General features: G+C 43.2%; 1 protein-coding gene across 6 annotated transcripts in view; it reads left to right on the forward strand.

Annotated features, from left to right (window-relative positions):
- LOC142591182 (sodium-coupled monocarboxylate transporter 1-like) overlaps window positions 1-14,554 on the forward strand; it is a 133,127-nt gene that overhangs the window by 96,348 nt on the left and 22,225 nt on the right. For 3 of the 6 annotated variants that reach the window (XR_012830378.1, XM_075703549.1, XM_075703548.1), the window contains exons 12-14: window positions 842-928; window positions 1,773-1,954; window positions 9,188-9,291. Coding sequence is in view for 4 of the 6 variants with exons in the window: in XM_075703549.1 (XP_075559664.1) it covers window positions 842-928; window positions 1,773-1,954; window positions 9,188-9,291 (373 nt within the window). In the remaining 2 variants the exon portion in view is untranslated. Of the gene's footprint in view, window positions 1-841; window positions 929-1,772; window positions 1,955-9,187; window positions 9,292-12,926; window positions 13,578-13,657; window positions 13,745-14,554 lie in introns of those variants that run through there. The other 3 variants (XM_075703547.1, XM_075703550.1, XR_012830379.1) reach the window with 3 other exon arrangements.

Below are 14,554 nucleotides of genomic sequence, written 5' to 3' on the forward strand. Positions count from 1 at the left end.
TGTCTTATCTAATTGGCTGACAAGAGTCGAGGAGCACGCTCAAGTGGAGAGGGATTCGATAATGCCGAGCCACTGCACTGAAAATCGATAACCGGATGAAGAGGGTAGTGCCAGTCTCTGCGATTGGTCCGCTTTCTCTTACTTAGTTTGCGGTGGCTCGCCGACAATCGCGGCGGCATGCCACGGAAGCTTAAGAATGACGCTCAAACGGTTCCTCAGCAAAGGAGAGTTGGCAGAACGAGGTCCTAAACGGGCCGAAAGTGCTCGAAAATGTTACACGGCCACGTAGAAAGTTTCATTACACGCAAATAAACCCATCCTCTTCGACAGGTGCGAGTAGCCAGTGCCTGAGCGTTCGGCGGCAGCCATCTTTTATTCCTTTCGGAACGGAGGAGCCGGCGGCTATTCAGCAGAAAATTCAGTTTTGTTCGGCATATTAATGCATCTTTATCGCGTACACGTCACTTTGACGCGGTGAGTTCTTGCGGTTTTGTGACGTCGCGTGAGAGGCAGGTGAAGTGGGCGAAGCCCGAAAACTTTTGACCAATGGCCGAGGGCTAATGACGAAGAGGCGTCGAATCAGACAGAACTATTTTTCTTTTGCTCGGTCAAATCAATCATAATCCGTGTGTACACTGTATATCAGATGGGGAGCTATCGCGGTTTTCGTGGCGTCGCGTGCAAGACAGGTGAAAGGGGAGTGGTCCAAAAAGTTTTTGACCAATCGGGAAAGGCTGATTGCTAAATTGGAATAGAAAAGTTTGGAATAGTTATACGTTATAGCGCCCCTATTCTGCCTTTTGATGCACTTGTAAGGGTGCTTACATTTTTTTCTTAACAGATGTTTCTGACGGTAAACACAGGCCTGACTTCGCCTTATGTAGGATTATGTCTACTGGCTATACTATTTCCGTTCGTACACTCCAAGGTAAGTAGATGCTGTCGGCACGTAACAGGCAAGGACCGCATCAGCACCTACAAAAAATTACACTTTTTGTAGGTACTGAAATTTCAAACAAAAATTGCCGCTTAGAAATTACGCATGGTCGCTCGGAAACATTTGCTACACTGAATAACCGTAGGCCTCCTAGTGAAGAATAAGAGGAAGTTTTACATAAAATAGAAAACGTATATCCAGTATGCCTTGAATTTGGTTCCTCGTAACACTGAAGTTACGAAATAATGGAGGTATTTCCTTACAAATGCCTTCAATCGTTTCTTCAACAATGTGGGCAATAACTCCACTGCCGTAAGAATGTGGAAATCACGCTGGCAGTATGTTGTTTGCGAAAGGTGAACAATTTGGGGGGAAGGGGGTTCACTGATTTTGTCCAGGGCAGATAAAATCACGCATAACCAATCTCTAAGCACATCATTTAAAGAAGCATGTTTCTGCTTGTGCTGAGTAAGTTTCTTGGAAGTCCTGTAATAATGAAGCTGTGTAGATTTTTTTACATCATTATATAATCCGCAGAAGGGCTATAGCAGTTCTTAAAATTGCACTAATTCAGGGACTGTCAAAACATAAATTTATTTTTGTGATTCCTTGTCTAATATAGTATGATTTGTATGGTATATTGAAATATTGTTCATATTATAGCATTTAGATATTTCATGTACTTTCTTGATATATCGGCAGCTGTCTGTGGCATTGCTTTATAAGTTTAGAGTGCATTGTGTGAGCAGTGGCACTACGATAACAGAATGATCTTCAGATTATTGAATATACCGGATTTCTCCGACATGGAGAATTATGCTGCCTTTTCTTCTAGGGTGCAGGCGTGGCGACCATAGTCGTGGTTATCATCCAAATATGGCATGGGGCAAAATCACTACAGAGAAGCACACCACCACCCCGGATGCCAATTTCTTTGGAGTGCTGCCCTGCAAACGCCACGTTCCATACTTCAACGTCAATGATATTCAACATAAGCAGCTCGTTCGATGTTTCGAGGTATTGACGTAAATATTAGTTTTAGTGCGATTAGCATTTTTGGGGGAATTTCTGGACATTGGATCTATCTATCTATCTATCTATCTATCTATCTATCTATCTATCTATCTATCTATCTATCTATCTATCTATCTATCTATCTATCTATCTATCTATCTATCTATCTATCTATCTATCTATCTATCTTTACAGCAAATCATATACCAAGGTTCTCTGCTAGCTTGTGCCTTTAGGCATATCCTCGTGGTCGTGATGCCGACCTGGTCGTTCCATCGCTATCATTCCAGCTTCGTCATCTGACTTTCGTCATGCCGTCGTCATCCCGCCATCGTCATCATCCTATTGTGGTGAAGCCGTGGTCATTGCTCCTTCGTTTTCAGACAGTCATCGCCATCCCAATCTCGTCATGCCATCGTCGTCATACACACCTTTAGTCGCTGCATCGACAGCGTTCCTTCTACCTGACTCCAACGTAATCGTGCTGTGATTCAAGCGTGTATGTAGCACCGTTTTCACGCCCTTGTCGTTATTTTGTCGTCATCGTAGTGTTGTTATCGTCATGCATCTGTTGCCCAAACGTTGCCGTTCGCCTTGATGCCATCTTCGTCGTTCCAGATTCATCACCCCGTTTTCATCATTCAGTCGTCACACTGTCGTGTTTATGCCATTGTGATCATTCCAGAATTACCAGCCCAGTTTTATCACACTCCCTTCATTTTTCCGAGGTCGACGTCCTTTCTTCTTCAGGTAACCTCCTCTTTATTACATCGTCGTCATGCCATCAAGGTCATGGCTGACCCAGGGGAGCGAATTTCATAGCAGGGTGGGGCTGATTCCGGAGGCAGTGTGCGTCGTAGATAGCCAAAGCGATGAAAATATCAGGAATGACCACTACAAATTCTGAAACAAAGGTGACTTTAGGAATATGCGCCAAGAGAATGTTCGGTGACTTGGGGAACATATCAAAACAGAGAGCGATTTCACTGCTGCGTTTGTAAAACGGGCAGCGCGAGGCGTCTGCTGTCTGTTATGTACCGGTTGTTGATGAGTTCTACGAATAAGCAATATCCTTTTTGTTTATGCTTCCATCCCTTCCAAGATCTTCATGTTTGTTCGGTAGAGGCCATGCAGGACGGGAAGGCTATATGGAAGAAGACGATCGCAAAGCGCTTGTATATAGAGGAGAGAAATAAGCGTTAATGATATGCTGGAGGCGAGAACGCTGTGAATGCTGTGATTAATGATATGCTAATATGCTGGAGTTATTTCACCAGATTCTATCGCATACCACGGATAACGAAAACATGATTATGCTTGGTAAACTAGTAGGTTACGTAGCAGCTCATTGTTCAAGTTCAGTACTCAGAGTGCCGCCAGGAGGTGCCGACGCCTGTATTTTGCACACGAACGCTTGACAGGTGAGCCCGTAGTAAAACTGATTCTCCCTAACGCTTCAGGGCAAGGTTCTCAAGCAACTGCAAGCATTCTTTTCGTTTTCCCAGTTCACATGCTGGTGTCTGGGGCGTTAACGCCACAAAGGCCGACGTATCAGTTCTGACAGGTTAATCTCATGCCTTCAATTGGCGATTTAAACGTGGAAAACACAGCACCAAGCACCGCTAGCGCTTTCGATATTTCGAGCGAGCAATTTTTTTTTGTGAATAGTTGAGTAGAGCGGCTTAAATAATAATGATTTGCTGTATTAATTATTATTACTTAACCATCATCTCACGATCTCATTTACTGATGTTCTCGCCATAGCCAGAATGAAAGGTCAACAGGTCGGTAAGCTTTTTTTGAAGCAAAAGCCTGTATATGACTATAATCGCGGACAACTTTCGGTGGCAATGAAGGCAAAGCTACGGGCTCGTGGCAGCTACACATGTGTCACGGCGTCAAGTAGTTGTCCAGCGTTTGAATGTGCTTTTGGTTGCTCGAAACAGACGCTGTATCGACGCAGCTTTATCTGCATCGGTTTCGCGTTTGCCCCGACCCGGATAGGAAAAATGTCGGAGAATTTTCTCCGATGTGCTGTTCTAGCTGTTGGTTTTCGCCATTCGCCAATGTCGGAAACTGAACAGGGTGCCCTAGGGGATGTTGCAAAGGCTCTGGAAAAGCAACCTAGCACTATCAAAGAAGTTGTCAAGGTACTCACCGAGCTCGTAGTCAAACTAGATACAGTCGCCACAGAAATAAAAAAAAGATGTAGGCAAGGTTGATGCTTCAAGTATTGAAATCCACACTGAACTTGGTGGCATTCGTAGCTCCATTGGTTTTATGAATGACGGTTTTGAAGAATTTAAGAGGGATATGGAACGTTACAGGGAGGAACTTGCTGAAATGAAGGCCGAAGCTGCGGAATGTCGCGCGGCGAACGAAGAGTTGAAGGAGGAGCTTAAACAGGCAAGGAATGAGATAATAGGGTTTAAACAATATAGTAGAAGCATGAACCTTGAAATTCAAGGACTTCCGGTTGCAGCTAATGAGGACCTAGGCAAGGCTGTTGCGGACATTACAAAATGCGTGGGCACAAATGTTACTTACGGTGACATTGATGTAGTTCATCGTGTGCCTTCGAAAGATAAGAAGAAACCTAATGTTGTGGTAAAGTTCGTCTCAAGAACTACTCGTGAAAAGTTTCTGTCAGCTGCTCGGAAGAAAACTCTGAAAGCAGATAGGCTGGGATTTGACACAAACGACCCCGTGTACATAAATGAGCATTGTGTGTCGAGAACAAGATGCTGCTGGGTAAAGCTCGAACGCTCAAAAAGGAGAAAGATTGCAAATACGTGTTGGTATCACAAGGAAAGATTTTAATGCGCAAAAGTGAGAACTCTTCATTCCTGCATGTTACCTGTGAGGTTGACCTGGCGAAGGTCGCTTAAGCGTTTTTCTTATCAGCACATGGACCACCAAAATAGAATGTTACTTGACAATTATAACAACTCGAAACACATGAATATGACCTTCTCTTGTTTGTGTTCTTTGGTATAAATATTTTGACACTTTGACATTTAAAACAGCTATTTACTCCTTCGTCATTTTAACCCTTGTTTCTGCCAGCGATGCTAGACTAACCAATAATTAGGTTTGTAAATACCTGTGTGATGGCTCTACTGAGACAGTCTGTAGTGCCTTCCTCGTCAATGTAGATTTAAAATTTACTGACTTTTATGCCGTGCCCTTTCAAATGTGCAACTTGGGCACAGACATGGTAAAAAAAAAATAGTTTCTGTGCCATGCTATAGGTATGCCCATTGCAGTTTGCATTGGCATTTTTTTCACAGCTTCGTTCTTTAAACTCTTTTGGCTTCTTCGTATGGCTATCGTTAATAGACTGCCACATACCGCGTCTCCGAGATCATGCCATCAGTGAACGCTTCAAGTTATGATTTCTTGACACCTTACGAGCTGAGCAAACGTTATCCGACAAAAAGCGGCAACATTTCATTTCTCCATCTGAATGCTTGATCAGCGCAAAACAAAAGCGATGATGTATGTGCCTTTCTTTCCAGCTTTAGCTTTACGTTTGACGTTGTCATGATCTCTGAGACATGGTACGAAAGCCACTATGCTGTTCTTAATCTGCCTGAATACTCCACATTTTTCCTCAACCGGAGCTCTAAGAGAAGTGGGGGGTTGCGATGCTGTCGGAAACGTTTTTAAAATGCGAATTACTTGACAATTTTTGTGTTGTAACCGATGACTACGAGGTGCTTACCCTAAAGTCTAATTCCTTGCTTTTTACTATCACCTACCGCCCACCCAGGGGAAGCAGTAACAAATTTCCTCATTTTATGGACGTGTACTACAGCTGGGTAAATGGTCATAAATAAACACTCATATTAGGCGGGGACTTGAACATAAACTTGCTTGAAAAGTCAACACTTATGCAATAGTTCTATACCATACTAGAGACCCCCCAACGCATTTTTCAATATCATAAATCAACCAACACGCATTACGCCCTAAATATCAACGTTACTAGATACCTTCATTACTAATGCATGTGATGAATTGTCATTATCTGGTGCACTGGCAGCTGATCTTAGTGATCACCTACCAATATATTTAATTAAAAATCTCACAGTTCCCCCTTACAAACCTGCAACAAGGTTTACTATGCGTGTTCAAGACATAAACCAGACTACTTTACAAACGTTTTACGATAAACTGTCGCAAGTAAACTGTAGCAGCGTCTATGAGGGAACCAATGTTGATGAAGCTTATGCTACTTTTATTTCCACCTACAAGCAGCAGCATTGTGAGCCTTTTCCATACAAAACAAGAGTGCGAGCTTCGAAAGCGCGTAAGCCATGGATAACTAAGGAATGCCTAAAGGCTGTACGAATTAAAAACATACTTTTTAAGGGCTTTCTAAAAAACAAAAGATATTGACGATTTGAAGAAGTTTAAGGCTGCGAGAAATAAAGCTAACAGTATTAATCGGCAAGCCAATAGAAACTATCTGAGTAACCAATTTAACGACGAAGTAATAAAGCACTCCGATATTGTTTGGGGGAGGCTCAGCAATTTGCTAAACTTAAAAGAGAAGACTGCAGTAGATGAAATAGTCACACATGGCACTAACTTGTCAGGTTCTATACTAGCAGATGCTTTCAATAATTTATTCGTGTCCATTGCAGACGGCACGCAGCCCAACCAATACCTCAACAGCATGAGTCAAAAGGTTAGCGAAACCGCGTTTTTAACCCCTGTTACAACTGACGAAGTTCTGTCTGTCCTACAGTCGCTGAAAAATAGTAAAAGGAAAGACATTGACGACTTCCAAATATTGCCAGCGAAGTACACATCGCACATACTTGCACCAATATCGGAATACATAATAAACTTGGCATTTTCCTCAGGAACTTTCACGAAAAGGCTAGAGTTTGCCTAGATTACCATAACTTTTAAAGGAGGAGACAAAAATAATTTCTCCAACTACCGACCTATATCGATCTTGCCAGTTATTTCCAAATGCTTTGAAAAGCTTTTACTAGTGCGCCCATTACAAGCTTTATTAACAAACACAAGGTCATATCAGCTTCCCAGTTTGGTTTTGTCGCAGGAAAATCAACAGAAACAGCATTATTAACCATGAAGGAAATTATATTAGAGTCATTTGAAGAAAAAGAGCTAACTCTCGGGGTTTTCGTGGATTTTTCCAAAGCATTCGACTCCATAAATCACAAAATATTATTCCTTAGACTTGAGCACTATGGATTTCGCGGCACATTCCTTCAGATTTTAATAACACATTTAGAACACCGCCAGCAACGGGTTGTAATTAACAATTCTTCATCGCACTTTAGATCCATTCATTCTGGCGTACCGCAAGGCAGTATTCTTGGACCTACACTCTTTAACATCTACATTAACGACATTGTGAACATTGACAACAGCGCTAAATGTATAATGTATGCAGATGATGTCAGTATATTTTTAGGGCTAAAACACTTAATGGCTTGACATTAAACGCTAATGAAACTCTGCGGAAATTGGTCAAATGGAGTACTGAATATTTATTGAAAATTAACGCTACCAAAACTAAAGCTGTACTTTTTAGACCTAAGAACAAACCACTAGAACATTTACCTACACTCACGCTTGGTTTTCAAAGCATTGAAATAGCGCAGTCAGTAAAGTGCCTAGGTGTTACACTGCAGTCTAATCTCTCATGGGACATACACATAGACAATCTGGTTAAAAAACTTGCAAAATACACAGGCATGTTATACAAAGTCCGCTCGTTACTACCTCTGAGTGTTAGACTTTTATTTTATAATGCACTATTTTTATCTAACCTTTCATACTGTCATCTAGTGTGGGGTACAACAACATGATCAGATACATATAGGTTACAGAAAATACAGAAAAAGTCATTCGTATCATTGCGAATGCTCCGATTACTGCTCACACTCAACCTCTCTTTTCGCATCATTAAAAGTAGCTCCAATTAATGACCTATATAATTTATTGCTAAGTAAACGATATCAAAGAAAACGGAAAAATAATGACGCAATCTTTGATGACACAGCTAACTTACGGCCCAAAGCTAATTACTACCCAACACGTAACAACGACGTCTGGTATGTGCCATCCTTTCGTACTAATTACGGTCGTCAAATGCTCCGACATACAATTCCAACTCTTCTTAATCGATGCAATGAGCACTGAGGACCTAACGATACGGTTTTTTTTACTGCAAGTGTGTGCCTCCTTTCTCCCTTTTTCTTTTCTTATTGTTATTCTTCGTTTTGCATTCTTTAGTGTTCCTGAGTGTTTCGTGTTAATTCTGCCGCCTTCATTTATTTGTTATTGCAAGAGGATGTTCACTAATTTTTTATTGAATATGATGTTTACATATGCACTGTAGTCTTTTTTTATTGTTCTGTCCGTGTTCTGTTGCTGCCGGTTTTTATGTACGGGGGTGCGCCCCTCTGTCAAGCCAGTCATAGGCTTTTTGGGCGCAGCCCTAACATCCCTTATGTTGAAATAAAGGTATTTGTATATAAGCAGGAGAGGTATCGGCGGTAAAACAGCTGCGTTATCGATGGGGCGGAAACGAATACTTCATACACCCGAAGAACAACGTGCGTACGAGGAGCGCCGGAGGGATCAGCAACATGAAAGTAAATGGTGCCTGCTCGAAACGACCACCGACAAAGAACGTTCCCGCGATGCTGAAAGAAAATGACAATCGTAAACCCGGGCACCTCTGAACGAGCAACGACGCCTGACTCGAAACGCAAAAAATGAGAACCATTCCACTCTGTGAAGATGAAATGGCAGCGAAAGCACTTTGCTTTTCGTTTGAGAGCTTTGACTGCCGTCAGCTGTCGCTGCCATTCCATGTTCACAGAGTGGAATGGTTGTGATTTTTTCGTATCTCGTGACTTTGTCATTTTTCAGCATTGGACAATCTATTGTCCAATACTGAAACAGCCGCTAACAATGATGACAGAACAGTCATCAATGATCGGAACAGTCATAACTAGCAATGACGGAACAGTCCCCAACATCTCGGATTTCATCCAAACAAATGACTAACTTGCTCCTTCTTACTTTTCCTGAAATGGCTTGGTGTTTGGGCTCTCTGAGTTAAATAGAGCCCCACCACATCGCGAAGAATAAGTCATCTTTCGCAAAGTAAAATTTACATATTGCGTGGTTCTACTCTGCCTGTATAAGGCGAGATTATTGTCAGCTCTGCTGATTTCTTTTTTTCAGATCTGACGACTCATTTTACTTCTTCCGGATGTCATACTTCTGGACAAGTTTCTTTGGTATTTTTGCAACAGTTGCCATTGGTGTATTGGTAAGCGCCTTGACAGGTAAAGCTCGTATTTGCTTGCTCTCATTGAGTCAATAGTTTCGTTTTCTTACGACAAAAAACTGCTTCGTTTGGATCGGTTCACTTTTCTTTCTAGTTAAAGAGTAACGTTGTCGCTCAGGCGATCCTTACTGAACTTCAGCAATCACTTTACCCCCAGGAAAGTTAATCTGGCAAATGACTCTTCAGGGCCTGCTTATTATAGTGTTCTGTGTAAAAAAACTGTAAACGCTATACTGACGTACCTTCCCACAGGTAGCTTCTCGAAGGGAGAGAAATTTGCACCCATGTTGTTTACGAATAAGAGGTTTCGATATTTTTACTAATTCTACGCATAATTGTGGTTTCTAACTGAAAAATATGAAAGCGAGGGTAAAGTAAGGACAACATTTTAAATAATATACGGCATACCTCAAGAAAACTTGCCACCCGGCTGTTCAGTTCTTGCTTTAAAAAAAGATTGTTGTGCCTCAAAAAAAAAAAAAGAACAAAAGCAGGCCACCTTCTGCCATTAGCGGCGATTTAGCGGAATTCCCTTGATGGCTCAAATTATTGAGCTGGAGGTAAAATTCTCTCTGACCGTTGTTCGTAAGAGCCTCAGTATTTTTAACTAGCATTCGTATTCCTATTCGGTGAATGTTATGTGTCTGTGGACGAAGGAAGTCTTATCTGCCGCGGGTACCCTTTAGCTGAATGCATATGCAATAATAAGTGGTAGAAGAAGAGCGCTTTGAAAATTTAGATTTTCATCATTTTTATTCCGGGCAGTATTGTATTCCAACAACAGAAGTACAATGTGTTTGATGCCATTTTCATGACATGAGCAACTTACAAATATTTCAAATTCCGTAATTCCGTCAATTAAGTTATATTCAATTTCAAAATTATATTCTGCATGGCGCATCGTTTGAGGCATAACATTATCATACAATTATTATCACCTGTTTTGCGACATGGTGTCAATTGTCTTGAGGTGTCTTTATAGTGTGCATAGTTAGCTAGTTCGCTGAGGAGAAATATTCACATATATTCGTGGGCCGTTGTGCGAAAATCGCAGAGCTCAAGCTCGTTGAATGCATTCGACATCACTGGTGTGGTTGTTTCCGTCAACCCGCTGATAATAAATTATGGCTGATTATGATTTCGTCAATCAAACAAGCTTCGCAACTATCCTGATAAATTGGCAGTCACTGCAGCACTTTATTCAATATATGAGAAACCACGTGCGTGAATAGGACTTGCGGGATTATAAATATTACGACGTGGTTTTCGTGGCTTTGCGCTTACGGAAACCAGTTGCATTTATTCAAGTGTTAAGAAGTGCACCACAGATACCGAAATCGTGTTCACATGAGTAAAGAATCCAGCTCTATCCTACATATATAGAACTACGGCTACCTAGCGGCAGTAAAATTGGAAGATGGGGGATGGTATGGCTGGGAAGCTGATACGGTAAACATTGTTCTTCTAGAGGAAAAATAAAAGTGCGTACGAGATTTTCGATGCACAATGCAAAATTTTCATATGTATGTGCTAGCCGGTACCCTTTATCGCCTTCTCTGAGGCTGTTTCACAGGCACTGCAGAAAAAGTTTTGACTTAGGTAACGCACATCTCAAAAACGTTACATGTTAAAGCAAAAAAAGATTGCTAACATGCCGACCAAACTCTCTTAATGAAAACGACAGACGTTCGGCAAATAACGCCATTATCTTAAAGTCACAGCTGGCACCTGCAGGTGGTAATTCCAAGCGGGCAATTTTCACTGAAAGGCCATTGCCACGTTTACATGAACGCGACAATTCGCACATCGCATCGCATTTCTGGAGCATCGCATCCATTTATACGACGGTAATGCGCTACGAAGGCGAATTGCAATAATGCCTGGGGAGAGGGTAGATTGAAGCGGGTGGGTTGGCTCGCGCGGTACCTGTAAAGGTCGGCTTATTGCATCGAGGCAGGCAAGAAAACAAGATGGCTGCCGGCGTGTGCTGCCCTCCACTCGCCGGCGAAACGCACTAGTCGGAAACACTCGCCTGTTTGTTTGAGAAGAATGGGACTCGCTACGTAAAAACGCTGTCGCACAGTATTACCATGGTACCGGTCGTGGTCGCTTAGGGGCTATATAGGGTGTTGGGATGCTAAGCACGAGGTCGCGCGATCGAATCCCGGCCGCGTGTGGTCGCATTTCCATGAGAGCGAAATGCGGAAACACTCGTGTACTTAGGTTTAGGCGCACGTTGGAAGAAACCCAGGTGGTCGAAATTTTCTGGAGTCCCCCCTTACGGCGTCCCTCATAATCAGATCGTGGTAAACTTCTTATTACCGTGATGCGCTATGAAATGCGATACGTAAGCTGCTGTTGCTTTGATGCAGACCCGGCTTATGTCTGGAGAATTGTCTTTCAGAGTGCGATACTTTCACGCGTAGGGAGCCTTTTATTGCAAATGCCGATAGTACACATTCGCTTTAACACCGTGTGCATGCTTTAGAAGTAGCTAGGGTGACTCTGCTGTTGCCATTGTGTAAACCACGTAAACAAGCATGTCCTGAAGGGAAACTTGTTCTTTCTATAAAAAAAAGGAACTCAAGAGAATCCGGTAACTTCAAGTGAAACGCCAACCATAAGTAACTAAGCGAGAAGGTTTCGCAGTGATAAACACGTTCATTGCAAATCACGTTTTTTGGTAATGTGGTTCCTGGAGGGGCGCAGTGCTTATGGCAAACTTTGTGTATAGGAATGGGCATCATAGGCACATCATGTATAGTTGATAACAATTTGCTTCGCTTCGCCGTGAGCGATGTATTTCGTAACCGAAGGTAACGGTACAAAGCATGACTTGTCATCTTATTCTGATCGGCTGTGTGTAATGCATATCTCTGAACAGACCATTCCTCGTATCGCGCCATGGCAAGAAAGCATCTCGCGCAATAGTACATTTCGTGAACTGCACCAGCACACACGGAGCTTCACGCTTTCCCTCTTTTAAGGCACGTTTTTTTCGCTCTTTCTTCGATTTTGTAGCTGCTACTGCTGCTTTTGCTGCCGTCTTGCACACGGGGTCGGAAGTGGTTGAGAGCATGAGTGTAGGAGAGGGGAAAAGAGACATCAGTAAGCATGACCCGTTTACCTTTGCAAGAAGAGAACCCTGGGCGTAGCACCAACGCCAGCTGGACTGCTGTAACTACGCGTCGGTGCTCCGCAAAGGCATTGCAGCAGCCGCAGTGTTTGCCTTTTTACTCATGCAAGAGAGAGAGAGAGACAAAAAAGGAGGAAAGACAGGGAGGTTAGCCAGTGTAAGTACCGGCGGGCTACCCTGTGTTGTTGAAAGGGGTAAAGGGAATAACAGGAGGAAGAAGAAGAAAAAAAACCGAGAAAAATTCCCAGAGTAACGCGATGCCATTTCGCATGCAAATGTCGCGCGCGATGTCGCAAATTTCGCATGCCCTTAAATACTTCAGCAAGGCCACTGAGGCCATGAGGGCTGAAACCCGTCTGGATCAGTGTCCGAGAACTTTATCTTCTGTGAAGGGGCGACTGTCCAGTTTTTCGAACGCGGTCATGAGCACTTTCCTTGGCACATTGTAGTGGGGATACTCACAAAGGAGGCGCTCGATCGTCTCCTCGCCGCCGCAGGTGTCGCAAGTAAAGCTGTTGGCCATTCCAATGCGGAAGGAATAGGACTTCGTGAATACCACGCCGAGCCACAGGCGGCACGGGAAGGTTGTTTCCGCTCGTGATAACTCTGGTGGAAGACGGAGCTGCAGACCTGGATCCAATCTGTGGAGACGTGCGTTCGTGAATTCAGTTGTGTTCCACAGATTCTGCGTAAGCTCGCGTGCGAGGCATCGAAGACTTTTGGCTGCATCTATTTTTGACCCTGGTATTGGTATAATTTGGGGACCATCGTGGGCCGATCGGGCAGCCTCATCCGCACTGTGATTTCCCGAAATTGCACTGTGACACGGTATCCACTGGTAGATGATGTTGTGCCCCTTGTCGATTGTGGGATGGTGGAGTAGTCGGATGTATGCGATTATTTGCACCAATAAACTCCAGAGCAGCATGGATAGCTGCGAGTTCAGCAGCCGTCGACGATGTAACGTGAGACGTCTTGAAATTGATGGTGTCAGGTTCTGGGGAAATTACCATAGCTTCAGCTGAAATTTTAGAGGTGACTGAACTATCCGTGTAAACGTGGTTGCGTACTCATGCAAAACAGTCCAGAGAGGAAGTAGAGAGATTGGTATAGACGAGGTAGAAAGAGGAGGCAGAGAATCGGCAGGGGCGGACGCTGTACACATTCAGCCACCTACGCCGTTGTGAAACGAGCGAATAAGAACTTTACCACTCTACGCCCGTTGCAGCTTGCACATATGGCAGGAGGGCGGAAAAGGGAAAAGGCGACGTCAGGAAGCATGCCTGCTTGCTGCTCTCTTCAATAAAAAAAAAAGGTAACAACAACCATGGCAACAGTGTCGGACTAACTGGAGAGATGTAAATTCAAGATACAGTGCGATAACTTTACGTCATTTCTGGAAAATAAGCACTGCAGAAGTTTCTAGACGTGGACAACTGACGCATGATGTGCAAACGCAGAAGCAATGTGACACTGTAGTTAGGTTCATTCTTGTTTTTTTTTACTAAAGATGTATCATCAACTAACGTCTAAATAGATACGTATCGTTTTTGGCGGTATAATTTCTGTGGCTATTAAAGCGAAGGTTTCTGTGCGAATCCTCCCTGCCATAACTCACACGCACGGCATCACCGAGGCAAAGAATCGTCTGATATGTAGCACCATCCATTTTCTATTCGTACAGATTTGCGGGGTTTCCCTACACGTAATTAGGCTGTGAAACAACAAACAGAAGAGGGGTATTCTAACTGCAAGAAATATACCCAGTAAACTCTCAAGCTCTATAATAAAGAAAACCTCTCAATAACTTTTTTAGCAATGTTTGGCGCGCTATCTCGATCACTTCCTGGTAAAGGTGGCCGATCTTGGATATATCGCAAAACCAAAGTGAGGCGGCCATGGAGGCAATGGCAATGTAGGCCCATCTCGGAGTCTGTGTTTAGTGGTCACGAGGATCGCGTAGTGCGTGTCTCCGTTTGTTGTCGGTCTTGTATGACAGGTAGGTAATTGTGCTGAAAAACGCTATGCGGAAGATGAACAGTGGCACACAATTTAAATACACGCTTTTCGTAATTCTGAGTACGTGCGGAGTATCGGCATATTTTTAGGGCGAAGCTTTTTTTGC

The sequence above is a fragment of the Dermacentor variabilis genome, chromosome 8 (assembly GCF_050947875.1).
Source record: "Dermacentor variabilis isolate Ectoservices chromosome 8, ASM5094787v1, whole genome shotgun sequence".
Taxonomy (NCBI): Eukaryota; Metazoa; Arthropoda; class Arachnida; order Ixodida; family Ixodidae; genus Dermacentor; species Dermacentor variabilis.